At 32.4% G+C, this 20,088-nt stretch overlaps 1 protein-coding gene across 1 annotated transcript; it reads left to right on the top strand.

The window, feature by feature from the left end:
* Nucleotides 1-171: 171 nt before the first annotated feature.
* LOC148616254 (RNA polymerase II subunit A C-terminal domain phosphatase-like) lies at nt 172-16,763 on the top strand. The gene is made up of 6 exons (XM_088583123.1): nt 172-387; nt 6,629-6,712; nt 9,052-9,142; nt 10,156-10,281; nt 11,781-12,028; nt 13,253-16,763. Exons 1-6 carry the CDS (start codon nt 182-184, stop codon nt 15,090-15,092), a joined length of 2,595 nt encoding a protein of 864 aa, XP_088439249.1. The 5' UTR covers nt 172-181; the 3' UTR covers nt 15,093-16,763.
* Nucleotides 16,764-20,088: the final 3,325 nt, after the last annotated feature.

Raw genomic sequence — 20,088 nt, forward strand, 5'->3', positions numbered from 1 at the left:
TGAATGTTGATTGGCCTAAATTTGTGTTTTAAATATGAATTATTCTAACATGTTACTTTTATGAATATTAATAATTTTATAGGTATGGGATGCTCATTTTTTACTATTTTCCCTGATATTATATTTTTGTAATACATGTTTTTTATTAGTTTTTAACTCAAATTCGCTGCGTAATGTGAACATGGAAGCGTCCATGAAAGTTGTTCGCGCTCCCGATAAAAATATTAGAATAACCAAATGGAAAGTCAAACCTGGACACAAAGTCAATCAGGGTGCTATTTTATGCATTTATGAAACAGATGAATCCAAAGGTCTAAAAATTAAGGCAGCCAATGTTGGAACAGTGCACGAAATAATGGGACAGGAAGGAGATCGAAAACCTCCAGGGTGAACAAACCACTTGCGTTAAAGATTTTATTGCAATAGATTACATTAAGTACCATAAAGAGGTTGTTTTCATATATACAATATAGGTTGTAGGTCTGTTCGCCCTAGTTACCTGTTTGCCCAGAGTTCATTTGGCCTATAAATAATAAAGGCTAGAAACCACTGATCCCACTTCCCATAGGTTTCTGTGCTAATTTCACATTATTCAATGGCTTCTCTGGACTTTACCTTAACTTTAACCTGCAGAGAACTATATATCAGCATGATTCTACATATGTCAGCTCACAATCCTCAGAATGGCATGCGGGGTTAGCAGACTTGCAGTGCAGTTCTGGTCATTGGAAGTGAAGTGTCCATAAATAGCATGGAAAATCCCAGTGTTTTCACAAGATAGGGGTATATTTAGAAATCATTATGGAGATTAGGCTTCAAATCACAAGGAGCAAAATGCACGTATAAATTGCATAAAATGTTTTTCCTTTCAGAAACTGTTTAAATTTTTTAAATAAAATGAGAACTTTTAGCACTGCACTATGGGGAACGGAGTAATTTCTGTGTAGGACTATTTTTACGTACATTCCAAATGCTCATTGGTTGAATTGGTGAACTGTAACCTATTATATACATGTACTGGTCAAAGTAGATCTCTGTGTTCAAGACAGTAGCAGTTCTCACGAATCTGCTCACCAAAAGTTTATTTCTCAATGATAATTATTGTATGATAGCTCATTTATTAAAGCAAAATATCAACCCTCTGTTACACGTTTTCTTAAATTTTGGACACAAAATTGTTTCTCAGGAGAGGAGGGAAATTTGATTAGGGAATTACAAATGTACTTTTCAGTGAGAACTACTCCTTGACCAGTATACTGTACATACAAATGTATTCCTAAGTATATTACATGCATTGCAAATAAGTATGAGGAGGGTTAACTTGTACATGGACAAAGTCAGGGATCTCCATTGATCAACATGAACACATGGCTCACTCTCCGGATGGACACATTTTCATTGTGGCTTGTGTCTTTTTACACAGAAAATAAATTGCCAAAAAAAGGTATGAGAAGGTTGAATGAGTCAGACCTATTTACTAGCACAAGCTAGAAATTAACAATCAACAATGGTAAATCTTTCTGTCTGTTGTCTAACTCAATTATCCCAAGGTTAAGTTTTCACTTCCCCAGGCTTGACCATAGATACACAGCTCTAGAGAAGTTATAATCAATGGCAGGTGTGGTCATTTTGTTGATACCATTTAACAAGTTCTTTATAATTTTCTTTATAAAGAAAAGTTTAAAAACATTATTCATTTAAATAAAACAGTAGAAATCATTCAGCTTATTTGAATCTTAAATTGATTTTGTGGATTGTGATAATCACCAATTTGACAGATCCGAGATTTGTTTACACACACATTTCACTCCCTGACACATTTAGCCCCTGGAAATTACCAATCAAAACATCATATTGCCATTAGAAAAAACACTTGCATCAGTCAAATTGATTTATGACAGGTACATTGTTTAGGTGATTAATAGGCAAGAGTAATTGTGAAATACGGTGCCGATTTGCAATGCATGATACAAATCTGAGTACATGGCATACACCAAATAAACATGTGGTGGTTGTTTTGAATTCTTGGCACAAGGAAAGTAACACATGGCGCAGCGCCATGCAAAAAGAGGTCATGGAAAACCCTGCAAAGTTGTAAGCTAGAGAGTCCTTATCAATAGACATATCACTTATAAGTTTGATGATATCAGTCCTATGTTCTATTAGAGTTTAGATGACTTGACTATGGGCCAAATTCTTCCATGAAGAAGATATGAAACTAGTACAATGTATTATCTGTACTACAGTTTGTTTCCTCATTTGGAACTATTCAGCCATTTCTACTTCACTAAATCCAGAAATTTCAAGGAATGCTGCAAGAAGTAACTTTCTATCAAACTGAAATCAGGCTCTCAGTGCTTCTATTACTTCATACTGTTGAAAAGTTACAAATTTTTTTTTCTTCAAACTTTTTTAGAATGTCTTTTTAATGTTTCTACCTCCCCAGTTTTGTATATCAAGATTTCCATGTGCTTTTGTGTGCTCCATGTACAACCTGAAGTTTTAATGTCATGAAAATGGGATCATATGTTCAGTATGATGAAAATTTGAGTGTGGAATGGAAAGAATACCAAACCTAGATTTTTTTATTTTTCAACTGTTCAAGATATCCTTTTTCATGAAAACAATTGTTGAAAACTATACAAACCCAATTTAATATCTTTTCACACATCTATAATTTTTTGAGACAATTGTGATAATAGGAAATGTATACCAGTACTCAGCAATCTTGTCTCTTTTTAGCTCACCTGGCCAAAGGCCATGTGAGCTATTGCCATCACTTGGCGTTCGTCGTTGTTGTTAACGATTATACAAAACTTTTCTCCTCTGAAACTACTTGACTGATTAGAACCAAACTTGGTATAAATGTTCCTTGGGGTATCTTGCATAGAAGTGATATGGGGATTTTTGATTCGTCGAATCGTCAGACAATAGTTTTTCACATATATCTCCAAAACCGTTAGGTTTAGCTATATTCTGATGGGGTTAAAGTGTTCAGCATGGTGAGATCTATCTATGGTCAAATTTTGGTTGTAATCCGTTAAGCCATGTTGAAAATATTGCTCTTTTTCAATGATTTTTGCTATTTTTAATGTTATTTCTTGCAAAAATCTTCTCCTCTGACATTATTTGATCAGTTGGAACCAAACATGGTATGAATGTTCCTTAGTGTATCCTGCATAGAACTGATGTGGGGATTTTTGATCCGTCAACACTTATCAGTAAAAATCTCCATCTTATCATTCATATTCCATGATTAATATAAGGGAAGTGAAAAGCAGTGATTTTAAAAAATAAAATTGGCAGAAAAATTCAAATGATAAAAAGTGTCTACAGGGTGTGAAGTTAATCTTATCCTTTCTACTTGCTAAAATTTTAAATCTATGTTGTAATTTAGTAAATACATTTTAAAAAATAACTAAAATGTGGTCCTGCAGGCTAGTATAGGCTAACTTACTTGTCGTAATGATGGTTTCACTTGTCCTGGGCATTAGGATGATGTCATACCCTGGAGTACAGTTTTTGAAAATTTTATGTTTATCATGGAAATTATTTTCTTTTTTTTTCTTAGTATTATTACAGAACAGTGTAGGATTAATACTCCTGTTAAAATAATTTTTGAATGTAAATGCAAATGAACTCTTGGACAGGTTTAAATATTTCGGAAAAGGTTGAAATGGAACATAATTTGTAAATATGTGGGAAAAAAACGGTTAGAAGTAATATGAGAAATGTGTAATTACAGTTTTATTTTACATCATGTAATTTTTGTAATTTGTTCGTGCTACAGGAGAAAAATGTTCACAAGAATCGAAAACTGCCAGTGCTTACAGCACTGATTGTTTTAATTAAAAAATGTATCACAGAAACTCCATTTTATCATTGTTTTACCATGGCCTAGCCATTTATGTCGGATTGTTTTACCTTGGGCAATAGCGAGAGGTTATATAACAACATAAATGGCCAGCACATGGTAAAACAATGACAAAATAGAGTTTCCATGATTTAGTTTGATTCTAATAGGACTAGTTTCTTCATAGACACTGCCTTTGTGTTGCACAAAATGTTGGTCGTGTTTATTACTTTATTACCATGGCTGTAATCTGTTCGAACACGTCATATTAGAATTAACCATTAACCACATGAAAGTAATGTGGCCTAAGCAAACTGATGTCTGATCTGCATGCCTTTTAGCATTTTGTTTCAAGTTTTCGAAGTGAGTGCTTTTTTGGCATTAATTAAGATTATGTCTATAACACTCTGATTGTTTTAATTAAAAAACATATCACATGAACTTATAGACCTAAAAATAGACATAATCTTATTTTCAATGTACTCTAACACATCATATAAAATAAAATTTTTAAATGGACTCAGCTCAGTATTTCCCTCTGAACGTGGTGTTAAACAAGGTGACGTGTTGAGTCCTCTTCTGTTTAATTTCTTTATTGACGACTTAGTAAAACATCTTAACCAACCCAGTTTGGATCCAGTTGTCATTGAAGACTCTTCTATAAATATACTGTTATATGCTGATGATATTGTATTACTGTCTAAGAGCCAATCAGGGCTACAAAATTGTCTAAACAAATTATATAAATATTGTGATTCATGGAATCTTCAAGTTAACACTGATAAATCTAAAGTTATAGTGTTTAATTCAAATGGGAAAAGTCATGAAAATACATTCCTATATAATAATTTGAATATTGAAACTGTGTCACACTATAACTAATTGGGCATCACTATGAAACATAACGGTAATTTTTATTTAGCTATAAATTTACTAACTGAAAAACCAAGAAAAGCATTATCTAAAATTAGAAAAACTGTTGGTATGAATAACCCTTGTAGACTCTTGGAAAAATTATTTGATTCACTTGTTTCTCCCATTCTATTATATATGCCCCGTGCAGGTCCGGGTGTTAAAAGAATAGGCCTGCAGCAGTGCTAAGCTTGTCGTAAAAGGTGACTAAATAGTGCTCAGAACCCTAGCCGGGGGCTAGAGCACTCTGCCCACAGAGCAACTGGGATGTGTGCCCCCAGGTGGTGGAATAGGGTACCCCTGGTGTGTTATATGCTGGGGTTGTCAGGCTATAATACGGAAAACCTGACCGCAAACCATAGTGGTGCCATGTTCCTCGCATGTTAAAGAACCCTACTGTGGTATTCTCCCGGAGTAGGAACCATAGGGCTCCGCCACAGGAGGCTGAATTGCCCGACCCTTTCCACCTCTCCCTATTTGCAGTGGCAATCAAAATTTGTCAACCCCATTGTTCTTGTGTCCCATTCCTTTTTCATTTCATCATCATTTCATGTTCATTTTATCATCAATTTCATGTTCATCGTCTGAATATAGCTGAAATATTGCTGCTCGGACGTTTAACCCCAACAAACAAACAAACATTCTGTTATATTGTTGTGAAATTTGAGGTTTTGGTGTATCTTTGAAAGATTCTGACCCATTTGAAAAAATACATATCAAATTTATTAAAGAGATATTAGGGATCTACTGTAAATCCCCCAATGATGCTTGTAGAGCTGAATTGGGTTGACTTCCCCTGAAAAGTAAAATAAACATTGCAGCTATTGGGTATTTGAATCACATTTTATCTGATCAAAACACTCGAATATATGAAATATATAATACAACCAGATTGTCAAATTTATGGACAAAACAAATTGAAGGATTATTAAACTCCCTGGGATATAGTTACTTAATAAATAAACAAAGCTTGCCTAAGCTACACTTGGAGCAAATCAAACAAAGAATTATTGACCAGTGTACCCAAGAACAAAATTCCAGTATATATAGCTCTTCCAAATTATCATTTTTCCAAAGAGTCTATTAAATGGGTATAAGCTCACGTAGACAGATTATCTTGTTTATCTGATAGATCTAATCTGTGCAAACTTAGAATTAGTGCACATCATTTAATGATTGAAAAAGGAAGACATTTGAACATTCCTAGAAATAATAGATTATGTCCAGTTTGTAATAGTGAAAACATTGAAGATGAAATACTTTTTTTATTTAGTTGTAGTGCATTTAATACACAAAGAAATATATTTCAAAATAAAATTAGCAACTACTATAAAAATTTTAATAATAGAGATGTAACCATAAAAGTAAACCTAATTTTAAATAGCAACTCTCTTCCTGTTCTTAAAATGTCTTCCTCCTTCATATCTAAATGCCTTGATCTAAGGAAAACTTTATTATAATTATTTTATATTTCAGTGTAATTGCCAAATTATTGTTACAGTCTCAACATTATATATGTATATTGATAATGTCATATATATATATTTTTGCATATAATGGGCCTTAACCATTTCTTATATCTGAGTTTGAGCCATTAAACTATTTGTATTGTATTTGTATAATGACTTTATAAGCCACTTCAAATGTCTTTTGGTAATGTTTGTTGTCATTCCAAATTTGAACACAGTAAAATATACATGATTTTTGTACAAAAAAACAAGGATGTGAAGTCATTTGAAAAAAAATTTAATTCTATAAATATGAGGCATTTGTATGTATTTTTAGGTCAGTCCTTGCCACTGTAAATGTAAGGCATATGTGTATTTTTAGGTAACAATATGAGGCATTTGTGCATACTTTTAGGTCAATCCTGGTCACAGTAGAACCATGCAAGCATCCTACAGTAATGAAAGATATGTGTGCTGAATGTGGAGCAGATTTAAGAGAGTAAGATAAATTTTAATTGACAAATCCTGTACAGTAAATAGCTATTTTTTTTCTTGTCTGGTTAGTCTGTAATTGAATTAAAAGAAAAAGAATATAATTTTTTTCAGTTTTGATTTCCAAAAAAAAATTGTGCATTAAATCCTCTTTTAATTTAGCTAGGAATGAAAAACCTATGAGTTATATACAAATAAATCGTCATCAGACCTAGAAAGGAAATGTAAAGAGGGGTGTTTAGTACCAATTGGAATATTTCATGAAAGGGTGGATCCAAATATTTAAGAAAATGTCAGTAGTTCTGACCAAGAAAATGTTGAAGAAAGGGGTTCTGGCTATTATTTTTGCCAAATATTTGCACAAAATTTTAAACTAAAGGGGTGCCACTATTGTGTGTTATTTCAAAAGTAGGTGTGTTAAGTATTATATGTGTATTGTGATGAGAGCTGTAGGTGCTCCAGGAACAAATAAGTACATGGCTAGTGTTTCCTTCATCAGACTTTATTATTGAAATTATATTCTAAGACTTTGGCTATTACTGTATGGATCTTTCACAGGACACATAGGTGTCTATACAGCAATAGCTTATCAGCTGATGTATAGTTTAGTTGATAGGTAATCAGGTATGTGTATCTGAGGACAGGATTGATTTCAATTAATGATTTTGGCTTTCATTTTTCTGACATTTTTGGGTTTTTGATTCTTCTGAATAAAAAAAAAGCCTTATGTCACCAGTTCATGCCAGGAACATCCCTACCATTTCTGAATGAATACACAGAATATAGTCCATTTAAAATCTTTTTCAAAATCAGTAATTATGTTTCAGGCAATTATTCAACTAAATAATATACTATCAATTAAGATTTAGACTTAAAATCAAATGAAGTTCTGAAGGACTGGTTTTTGGCCTTCTAAGGTGTTCAGCAATAAATTTGCTGTAAGGGAATTTAGTTCGTGCAGTTGTGTTAAGATTGTTCCATTTAACATATTTATCATTCAAAATCTTCATCCTGTCATTATATCATCATGTCATCAATATTTTATAAATTGATAAACAGGAAGAGCAGTAATTTTGAACAAGTGAAATTCATATTAATAAAAAGTTTCTATTTTTTTAAATCTTATTTATCTAAGAGGTTAATTTCTTTAGCAGAATATTTGAATGTAATTGCAAATTGATTTTTGAACAGGTTTAAAATTTGTGAAAAAGGGTGAAATGAAACTAAATTTGTAAATGTATGTGAAGTTGGATACAGATCATATCCATACCTGTTAATCCTCCCACATTAGGGTGGAATTCCCACAAAGTTTATGAAAAGTTTAAAATCTGTCACATAAAAATGTAAGATTTGTGTTAGGTTTTTGGTTAAAATTACTTTATTTTCTCAGAAAAATATGAAATAATTAAATTTTACAAATGATTTGTTTTAACGCAAAAACCTTTCACATGAGACTGTCAGTTTTTTAACTGTTCCAGATGCCTACAGGTTAGCATATCACTGAAATCAGTATTAAAGATTTACATTCAGAAAAAAAAAAAACAGTTCTAAATAAATGGGAAATGCAAACTTATGATTACAGTTTTTTTACATCATGTTATCTTTGAGATTGAGTGTGTTGTACTATTTTCACAATAATCAAAAACCTCCAGTGCTAACAGCAATTTGATTTACCTGGAGGTTAATAAATTAAAATTGGAAAAGTAATTTTTAGTTCAATTATGCAGGATGTTGGACAGTTTTGTGTTCATTTATCATCATTTTTATGATTTTTTTAAAAGATAAACTGAATGTTTAATAGACAGATAGATAAATCAAATCACAGCGTTCGGCAATAACAACTTACAACAACAAACTTATATTTAAATACATTTGAAGTCTATTCACATTCATTCCTTTTATTTTTTACCCCATCATTGTAATTTGATGCTTGTTTGAGGTGTACAAATTCAAACAATATATATTTATTCAGTACATATGGTTACTTTGATCGTTGTCATACATTTGATTATTAGATAAAACCCTGCAAATCAAAAATTCTATAACAAAAATTTCATGTTGTTAGTTTCTGTGATTGCATGGTAATTTTTATACCCCTGTATGATGGAAAACTTGAAGTACAAATTAATATTGCTGTTTATCTGTTCATGTATTATACAAAAATGTATAACACTCAGTATTGCTTTGAGGGAGTCAAATGATATTAGCAATGGACTGAAAATTTCATGTTTCCCAAACAATCAAAACCAAAAAATTAAAAAGAAACAGAGGGAAAATTGTACTCCACTTATAATAATGGAAACTGAATTTTTCACACGGTAATTAGAGTTGTTCAATTTTCTTCAGAGAGGCAGGAGCTGCTGGAGTAAGAAAGGAAGCAGTTACAGCAACTGTTGCCATGGTACACAGTATACCTGAACTGATTGTCAGTGAGGAGGTACATTTGTGTTTGTATATTAAGTTAATATTCAGGAAATCTTTCCTTCAACTAATTGAAATCAAAACATTCTGTTGGAGGGTAATATTGGTTTATGAGGTTGATCTTTATACCACCACCACCCTCCCCCCCCCAACAATGTATCTGTTGTACATGTAACAATCACCATATCCATCGGTTTGTCCACCTGCTCACACCTCTTGTACTGGTAAGTGTAATGTAAGAACCTCTCTGTCTGTCTATTTTTGAGGAAAAATAGTATTTTTATGAAAAATTACACTTCAGAAAAGGAGATTACTTTATGAGCTCAAAAGTAAAAGTAAAAAAATCTATTTTTCATTTGACCTGTTCTGATGTAGCAAAGTTAGTGCCTTTTTTTTTTCTAAAATGCACCTAAAATTGTTTTTTGAAATTTCCTTAATGGAAATACATGGTCAACAGCTAGATTGAAACACCTTTTTCTATTTTTAATGAAATATGAAAATTGAAGGTTTACCATTAAAGGTGAAAATTATGTCTAGATAAAGTTTGAATGTGAGTTTGATATGATGTTCCTATGTGATGATTACAAATTCAGCATATGTCCGTAGATATTAATTACAACACAGCATTGCAGGCTGTGATTCAATACCCCATTAGATGTCCTTTTTTCAAATCGGTCCAAAAAGATGTTCATAGTGTTCAAAACTAAAGTTTGATTAATTTCAACAATTTTTTTTATATTAGTCAGGATCTCTCCAACTATTACATGTTCCATTTTAAATTTTTTAAGTTCCTAGACAGCTTTTATTCTGTGCTTAACATTAATTCAATGTACATGTAATTCAGAATGGCATCAAGCTTGAATGTAATGTAATATCTACACGTGCCTAAATTGTTCAGGTCTTAGCATCTGTTGTTGTATCAAGCTTCGTCAGGCATAGTATTCTATTTGCTGAAGTAAGCATGAAGATAGTATACCTACTCCTTAGGATCAGTTGTTTCATGTTCTGATGTAAATATTGTAATTTCAGCAAGCTAAAGCTATTGGTAAAGAAGATGAAAACAGGTTACTGAAGACAAATAAGTTAGTGTTGTTGGTTGACTTAGATCAGACATTGATTCATACCACTAATGATACTATTCCAGCAAATCTAAAGGTAACATCACAATTATAATATACAGTGTATGGTCAAAATTATCGGCACATCATAATTTGTCTATGTTGATTTACATGTTTTCCAACAACTAAAAATATTGCAAAGTCAAATCTCCACAGTTTTTGTAAAGGTTGCACCAAATATAAATGGGAAAATATTTGGCATTTAAACAATTTTTGACTTGAAAAACCTTGTAATTTTTCAACTTTATTTTCTATCCAATGATATACTTTGATTTACCTCACTTTACTGTTCTTAACCTTTCAAGATTTTAAAATGGTAATTTTTATATTGAATGTTACATCAGTTATTTGCCTTCCTATTGCGTTTCATACTAAATATTTCGTCAACCTTATATATTGCTCACAAAAATATGTTGGTCTTAAAACTTGTACATGTATTTTTAAGGTAGCTGTATAATAAATAGGTTTTGAAAACCCAGTACAGTACACATACATTTTCTTGTGTATTGTACAATAAATTGTATAATAATCTATCATTGGTAATTTGTATAAAATTCCTTTGATGTGTACTTTCTGATAAAGCTTGGATGAGCAAACTGACTTGATACAAGAAATTATCTGCATAGCAATCCCCTTTTTTGAAGGCCAATGAAATTACAATTTACTATGACATTGCAACAACTTGCAAATTTGTACTTGTTAACGTTATTGTAAATAATTTTGTAAACATATTCAAATGAAGTGCAGCACATGTACAACAGTATCCATTATCTCTTAAAAATGTATCCTGAAATAATATAAATCAATCAATACTGTACTTTTCTAAAGCAACCTGTAATATGTTTGCTGCATTTTTAAAAGAAGGGCTATGGATCGTCTGTTGTCGAAGAAAAAAAAATCATCCTTTTATGAATTAGGCAGCTGATGTTAATAAAGTCTTGTAAACTAGTTACTCTGAAATACTATTATAAAATAAAACATATTAAATACTTGGATAGTAACCAGATGACTGAAAATGTTTATCATCCTTTGGACTTAAAGTTCAAGCATGTGACTGATCGAAGTGTGGTATTATATCTTACATTTTCACTACACAGGAGTGACTTTATTTTCATGAATACTGGCAAAATCTTAAACAACTCACCATTAAAAATTTTTCCTTATGATAAAGCACAAAAGATGTCAACAAATTAATCGTGTGATATGCCAACCGTCCCCTGTCACATTGCTTCATCAACTTATGCACATGCTAAATTATGAATGGATCATATCACAAATCATCATGATCAATGGTCATCTTATGTAAAATAATCTGCATGTAATAAATACTTTTAAGTGTTTTATTTTGAACATATTTCAGATAACAAGCATTGTTTTCTTTTATACTTAACAAATTACAGATAAAGGATTGAGGGCATTATCTATAAATTTACTGCTCTTGGAAAGTGATATTGTTTTACAGTCAAAAATGTCTTGCATGCCTTTAAAGAAAACACAACCTCATTAAGTTTTAAATTTAATTTTGTATCTTCATAGGATGTGTTTCACTATCAGCTAAGACATGGACCTGGTCTCCTGTGGTATCACACTAGGATGAGACCAGGGACAAAGCATTTCCTAGAAACCATCTCTAAAATGTATGAGCTTCACATCTGTACATTTGGTGCTAGAATGTATGCCCACACCATAGCTAGATTCCTTGATCCTGAGGAGAAATACTTTTCTCACAGAATATTATCTAGGGATGAATGCTTCAATCCTAATTCAAAAACAGCTAATTTAAAGTAAGTACTCAGAATTGCTTGGAGTTGAATAACCAGGGCGTACAAGAATATGCACTGTGCTACAACCAATTAAATGCGCCATGTTACTAATAGGATAACTAATTGGAAAGAGTGAATAACCAAATTATGATCTTTGTAGCTGAATGATTGAAGAGTTTACAAATGCAAAATTAAAACTAAAAAGCTATTTAAATGGTTAAAGTTACAAAAAAATACATGGCCCATATGATTTTTTCAAAAATTATGAAAATATTGATAAATTAAACAAATTTACTTTCACCTCTGTTTTGTCCCTGTAGACTGTAGTGATAATAATAATTTGTTGCACGGCACATTCGATCGGTTGTAGCTCAGTGAGTATGCTTGTACATCTTGATGACACTATTTATTGACACTGTATAAAGGAAGCATAAACTTTTTTTCATCTGGTTTTCATTGCATGATGTATTAATAAGGACACATTTGTTTTTTATCCTTTTTGCTCGAGACATTTTATATTGAATAAAACTTCAATCTTTGATCAATTTATTCAGGTCATGGCAGAGAATTGATATGTAGTTCAAAATGTCTTTTTGTAGTGCTAGCCTTTAGCCACTAGCCAGAAGCCCAGGTCTAGTAAAAATTGATTTGGGCTAGTGAAATGATGTGTACTTTTCTTGTTTCAAGCTAGTTGAATCCTATACCATCATCTATTATTTGGGCTAATCATGGAGAATTTGAAAGAAAGGACTGACTTTTTTAGCTCACCTGGCCAAAGGCCATGTGAGCTATTGCCATCCCTTGGCGTCTGTCCTCATTAACAATTTCTTAAAACTCTTTTCCTCTGATACTACTTGACCAATTAGAACCAAACTTGGTATGAATGTTCCTTGGGGTGTCTTGCGTAGAACTGTGGTGGGGATTTTAGATCCTTCGAAAAACATGGCTGCTGTTACTAAAAACAAAAAATAGGGGTCAGACAGTAGTTTTTCGCATATATCTCCAAAACCGTTAGGTTTAGCCAAATTCTTTGAATGGCTGAAATGATCCTTATTATTAGGACTACAAAAGTCTTAAGGCATAGAAGTTGTCAGACGACTCCTTGTAAGAGTTAACCAGGTGAGTGATTCAGGCTTCTGGGAGCCTCTTATCAATGATGTCAAGTGTTTTAAACTGTAATTGAACTACTCTTGTGGACTTCACCATAGCACTTTACAATAAATAGAAATATATATCTGATTTCAGAGCTCTTTTCCCATGTGGTGATAAGATGGTTGCTATTATTGATGACCGAGAAGATGTCTGGAACTTTGCCCCAAATCTAATCCATGTTAAACCCTACAGGTTCTTCCAGGGAACAGCTGATATAAATGCTCCCCCTGGTCTTACTAAGACTGAACATGATCTAGAACCAGTTCACCATAGAGTCAGGACAATATCTAGGTCAAAGTCTGTTGAAAATGAGGCTGAGGACAAAGTCAGTGAGCAAGATGAGAAAGATGAATCTACCGAAATGAATAAAGAGGAAAACACAGTAACTAATGATGAGAATGAAGACAACAAACTTTCTGATGAAGTAGAAACAAAAAATACCAAATTTGGGAATAAAGTTGAGTTGGAAAATAAAGATTCACAGTTAAAGCCCAACAATGAAGAACCTACAGAAAACATGGAAAAAGTTGACATGGTATCTGACAATAACAATAAAGATGGTCTAAGCAAAGATCTTTCTACTGAGGATAACACTGAACCTAAAATATCTGATGATATCAATCAAAAAGAGAATAAAGATAAGTCTGATAACACAGATTCTGAGAAAAATGAGGAAGGTATGGATGTGGATGATAGGAAGGATGGTCAAGGAACCAACCCAGTTAATGATGAAAGAGATTGTAAGAATTCAAAAAATCCAGAAAGTGAGGGTACAGATCAGCAGAAAAGTGGTGAAAAAGATAAATCAAATAATAAGGAGTCAGAAGAGGATGTTGTGATTGAATGGGATGATGATGATGATTATTTATTGTATCTTGAGGAAATTCTTACAAGAATTCATAAAACATTCTTTGACTTTTATGATCAGATAAAAAATAAAAATGAACAGCAGGAAATGCCAGATCTTAAAGATATTATAACCTACATCAAAAAGAAAGTTCTTCAAGGTGTCAATATTGTGTTCAGTGGAGTTTTTCCAACAAATATAGACCCTGAGAAAAGTAGAGCTTATGTTGTAGCTAGAGCTCTTGGGGCTAACATTCATACAAACATCATTCCTAAAGGTGATGTAGAAAAAGGTAAAGCAACCACACATCTCATAGCAGCAAAACTTGGTACTAACAAGGTCAAATTAGCTCAAAAGACAAGAGGAATTAAAATAGTAAATCCAAATTGGTTGTGGAATTGTGCTGAGAGATATGAGCATGTCGATGAGCGTTTGTTTCCTTTAGAAAAAGAAAATTCACGATCTGATACTGTGGATTCTCCTGATGTTACGCAGGAAAGATCAAGGAAAAGAAAATCAGACGAAACTGAATTAGATTGTGTATCAGAAAAACGTTTGAGAAAGAATGATGGGGACCAAGGAACGTCCAACGATGAGGTATTAAAATCTGGTGCAAATGACAATATTCCTGGTCATAGTGGACAAGACAGTGTTGACAATCCATTATTTTCTAGGACATACAATCCATTGTTAGCATTTTCTGATGATGATTTGGCTTGCATGGATAAAGAGGTTGAGGACATTATGGATGAGGATCCAGATGAAAATTCATCTGAAGATGATGACGAGAGGGATTCCAGGATGAGATCTCGTGTACTAAGTAGTGAAAGTGGTGAGTCATCGTCAGAAGACAGTTTATCAGGTGATTTACCAAGAGGTTGGAAAAGGAAATCAGGATCAAGTGATAGCCCTCATAGCTCAGATAAAGATGAAATTAATGACCATGAAAATGAGAATGACCTTGACAAGTTCGAGAATATTGTGGAAGCTTTTGCTCCTGACACAGAATCTGATGACAATGATTCTATTGGTTCTATGGATGATGAAATGGCTGCTGCTATAGACAAGGAGTTTTTAGGCATTTAATTTTTTCGATAGGCCACATCATGCTCTTTCTAAATATTGATATTTTTTTTCATTTATAATGTAAAATTATAATTCATTGTAAGAGTAAGACCCTGTATGTCATATTTATCTGTTAACTTTGATTGAAACTTTGTTCTATAAATTCAAAAGCCTTTCAGTGGAAGTAGCAGATCTCGGGGAGGGTTTTTGGGATTAAAAACCTCTTTCAGTCAAAGAAATTTTGTTTTGCCTCTGAAAAAGGGGTTATTAGGTTCTATAAAGGTGACATGATGTGGCCTGATTTAAGCGTTCATTTCCTTATGTTATCAAGGCAGCTGTAGTTCTGCATATAGTACATCACAAGTGCTTCACTAGTAGTGCTGGTCACACCATAAATGCCATTGGATCTTTTTTAAATGTAAACTGTTAAAAGAAGTACTGGTATTATGAATTTTTCTAACATTTTGATTGTTTTTTAGGGGATTTACTAATGTTAATTTTTCAAAATGACCAAACTTTGGACTTTTTGAATTGATTCTTTATTATTTCTATAGTGCTTAATTTAAATGGATGTCATGCAACAGTTCAGTAAAAGAACTTAATAGTATGTTCATAGATGTAAGGGATGTAAAGTTGATCACTCTAGTCTATTAATACATTTACTGATAGAAATTAATTATTTGACGATGAATGGTGTTTATTGGTAAGTTGTTTTTCTCCATACTTCGATAATTCTCTTAAGATAATGGCCAACATAATTTTTATTTTAAGATATCAATTTATTATTTTTACTAAAATTGGTTTCAAGTATTATCAATTTATGATTAGTTAGGTCTGTAAGAAAAAAGATGATTGATGTTATGGTTTGTATGTGACATTTACTTCTATTCTAATGAGTGAATGTACAATAATTGTGTTGAAATGTCAATTTAATTAGAAGAATACCTTTAATTATTGCAATTTTCAGATATATTTGGCAGGAAATGACTTGACATTAAATTCAATAATCATCTTCATAAAAATGAAGTTACGTTGCAAAATGCTATAAAAAAAATGTCTGTACTTTTTTTTTGTTAAACAATGTATGAGTCATATTTCAAAATTGTTTAGATCAGCTGTTATGGTTTTCTTCACTACCCAATAATGTGCAAACTTTTCTTTTGAAATTTCATTGAATAGTGTAACCTGTCAAATATGAAACCAATCTTAAATGTGGATCCCCCCCCCAAAAAAAAAAGAAAGAAAGAAAAAAAGAAAAGATCACTTGTAGGAGATTCATTAACATCATTTATGAGGTTGAAAGGGGTTTCAAATATACATCAGATTAATTTTGAGTAACCTTTGATGTGACCTTCATTGGTTTGTTGGATCTTCTAGGAGTGGACTTGTGGTAAGATGATTTGTATTTATAAATTCAGATCTTGTGTCTGATATGAAAAAAAATGTTACCTTGTTAAACGATAATAGTATATAGTTTTAATGACTGGCAAAAAGCCTCATATTATACCCTGGTTATAGAAAACTTGGTTGTACTTTCAAACAGGCCTAGCTTCATTAATAACATTAAAACTGTTGGAAGTGACTGATAGATTTTATACTGTAAAACATTTCATATTTAGTCACTTTATTCTTTTTTTTTATGTTTGTTTAATACTGTATTCTTTTGTTACAATAATAAAGACTGTTGAGATATTGGTAGTATTTCCATTCTATTAGTGCCTTATAAAACAATTGTGATGTACCCCTGAAACCCAAATATTGGTAGTGTTTCAAGGCTATTAATGCCTTAGATAACAATAGAGATGTACCTGTAAAACCTGAATATAACAAGTTTCGTGCCATTCTTCTTGTTTCCATAGATAGGAATTGATTGCAGAGTTCTTTGATTAGCACCCTTAAAGCAGAACTGTTTTCGCTTTCAATTGAATTTCAAATTTTGTGCTATATTGTGTCCAAAACAGTTGTTATGTCCAAAATTAACTGTAAGATCCTATGTTTAAGTGTGTCAGAAACTAATATTGTGTTCACACTTGTCTCAAGTGAACAGAGTTCAAAATGCTGTGATCATATCATGCTGCACTTTGTGAAGCTCTTTATTTGCTTTTATGTTTATGGCGACAATCCCTTCAGCACCTGCGTATGGAGTTTTCATATCACAACTCGTACGTTGCCAGAGCTTGCCGTAAATACCCAGGCTTTGTATTTGTTCAGTGTCATAGTTTTCCTTTTTGTGAGCAACTGTGTGTTTCTAGAAAAGCAATCGACGCTTACCATACCTGTTCACCCAGTTTTTAGTGGAGTTCGAGTTGCTCATTTACTTTTGTTATTTTTACTGTTTATTTTAGTTACTTTATGTTCTTGGTTGTGTAGTCTACCATGTCTGTTTCTGTCCCTCGATTACATTCTTTTGGTTTCCGCTAGAATCTTGGTTCCCTTGATTACTCTTTCATAGGATTTTTCTTGATTTTTCGCGAGTCCACCCCCCCCCCCCCCATTTCCTTCACCACTTTGATCGGCCTTTAATTATTTCTATTTACCCTCCCCTAACGTGAAATCCTGGATGCGCCTTTTATCAAGTTGTGATGTCCAAACTTCAGTGTAAAAAAATGACATCGATAGCTGATCCTTTCTCCCTTTATATTGATGTTGTTAGTCTATTTTATCATTCGAAAAGACAACTTCTAGTTAATGAGATAACTTAGTCATCAATGCAGAAAATATAGCACAAATGAGTTTAGTATACCTATTTCTGGTTTTGTCGAAAACTACATTTAAAGCAGACACTTGCTTGTATGTGTGTTTCTTTTTTTTTCATTTACGGTGGTATTTCATTTTGTTCCATTTTATTTTCGTCAGTTCATTTCTATTCGTTTCAATTTTTGTTCCTTGTTTTTATTTTGTAGTTAGCCGTAAAATCTTGCTTGTACATCATATTTTTTTCTTGTCCACTAACACCAATCAGTTAATAAATGTTTTATAAAAAGATTGATTTGCCTAAAGTGGGTTACTGACATAAAATTTGACCAGTATAAAGATAGTATTCTACAATAAGGCATTGACCATTTATCATGAGACTACAATATCCAAATTCAGATATGAGCCCTATGTTATTACCATTGGCCTAACGTCGTCGAAGACCGAGATGTAATGTTTAAAAAAAAAAAAGACCTAAATATCGTCCACCTTCAAAATATACTGGGCAGACTCTCGACGGGTCAAACATGACGCTCTTTTATTTTCTTGTAAAGAGTGGTGCAAGCTAGAAAAAGCCGATAAAAATCTCGTGATGCTTTCCTCGATAAATGTAAAAACATTGTAAATATTCAAATTCTCACCCGGAAAACAACTTAGAAATTAACCCAATCCATAATCAAGAATTAAAACTTCAAGTATGATGTTCGTCTTTGCACCGATAAACAAAGCAGCCAATAATGTAGTAGTGGTGTGACGTAGATACTATATAGATGTAAATTTAAAAGAATGAAATTTTGAATTCTTCTACATTTCAAGCCATGCACTCAACAGAGAGTCAGATAGTAAACAAGTTATAGTACTGGCACAGATAAGCTAAAGGCCCCCAATGAACATTTTCAAGTCCCTACCATGTATTGTTTACCTAAATTACACAAGAATCCCTCCGAATTCCGTTTCATTTAAGCGTTTCTGTCCTTTTAACCAGTGCTCATACTAAATTAAAGGAACTAATGAATAATTACAATAAGGCATATTTACATGATGGTGTTCACTATTTTTGGAGTGTGAAAATGGCGTATCGATAAAACGGATCAAATAAGAGTAACAACAAATTACCCAGCACCAATCCGATCCATTATCACGTCAAGTCCAAAATAAATATGACAAAATAGATATTACATCACTGGAGCAGCTGGTACCGCTGAATCTGTTTTACAGCGCCAAACCTTTCTCTTCTATTGCGGCTTGAATAGACCGCTCCCGATTAAACATTCGTATGCTATAGTGTCATAATCGGTAATTCAGTGGTCATATCAGTAAAAAGAATAATTTACAAAAGGCTATCACAACTCATTGTTTTGGAAGAAACTGAGTATTTTTCAACCAAAGACTGATATCTGAAAAAGACTCTGATAATAGAATGTCCTCATATTCCTGATTCAGGAATCTTTTACGCAGATATTTTAATATGGCGTTCAAGGAACCCAGAGAGTTAGTACTTGCTATAGCGTAGCGAAAATTATGAAATATGAACTCCATATACAGGAGTTGAAGGTATATTGATGCACAGGTAAGGAAAATTGATAATTTTTTAAACTAAAGTCTTCTCTTTTATCATAAATCTTAGTACAGAGATGACCACTGTTGTCGAATTTGAGATGTAGGTCCAAAAAAGATGCTGGACAATCATTTCCAGAGATACATGTAGTCTTCTTTACCGCAAGCTTAAGCTCTGATGGATATATTGAAGGTAACCATTTCCCAAAAGAATTATTTTAAGGTTGTTACTGATGGACAATACATCATCAATATATCTGTGTGTGAAATTAAAAGGATTTCGCATTTCTTATATTTTCATTCTTTACGAAATTCTGAAGTAACTCAGTCTCGTATGAATACAAAAAACAAGTCGGTTAGGAGAGGAGCACAATAAATACCCATGGGAATGCCAACTTGTTGCTTAAAAATAGCTCCTGCAAAAGTGACAAATGTGTTATCAACATGGAATGAGATAGCAGAACACCGAATTGATGCACTCGAACACCTTCTATTTCATTGTATGCATTTCAATGAGTTCTTTAAATGAAAACACAATTATCAACTTTTAATAGTCAAATTTGGATGTTCCAGTTTTTGTGCTCCTTTTTTGTGGTCTCCTTATATTTTTAACAAATACATTTAAATTTAATTTTACGTAAGTGCACCTTAATAAATTGTAATGTAACAGATTTAGACATTATTATATAAGTACGTTTTCGTTACTGATTATATATTTCACTTTTTTTTTTTTTTGGTTTTTAGTAAAACTTTCATTTTTAAAATT

Source organism: Perna viridis, chromosome 5 (genome assembly GCF_037379345.1).
Source record: "Perna viridis isolate PV_CMFRI_1.1 ecotype Kerala chromosome 5, ASM3737934v1, whole genome shotgun sequence".
In the NCBI taxonomy this organism is placed as follows: Eukaryota; Metazoa; Mollusca; class Bivalvia; order Mytilida; family Mytilidae; genus Perna; species Perna viridis.

Bases quoted from the DNA above. Each gene is read 5' to 3' on its own strand.
- LOC148616254 (XM_088583123.1), top strand. From the start codon at position 182: ATGGAAGCGTCCATGAAAGTTGTTCGCGCTCCCGATAAAAATATTAGA. The intron at 9,143-10,155 runs GTACATTTGTGT...TTGTAATTTCAG, and splicing joins AACTGATTGTCAGTGAGGAG to CAAGCTAAAGCTATTGGTAA. The intron at 10,282-11,780 runs GTAACATCACAA...GTATCTTCATAG, and splicing joins CTATTCCAGCAAATCTAAAG to GATGTGTTTCACTATCAGCT.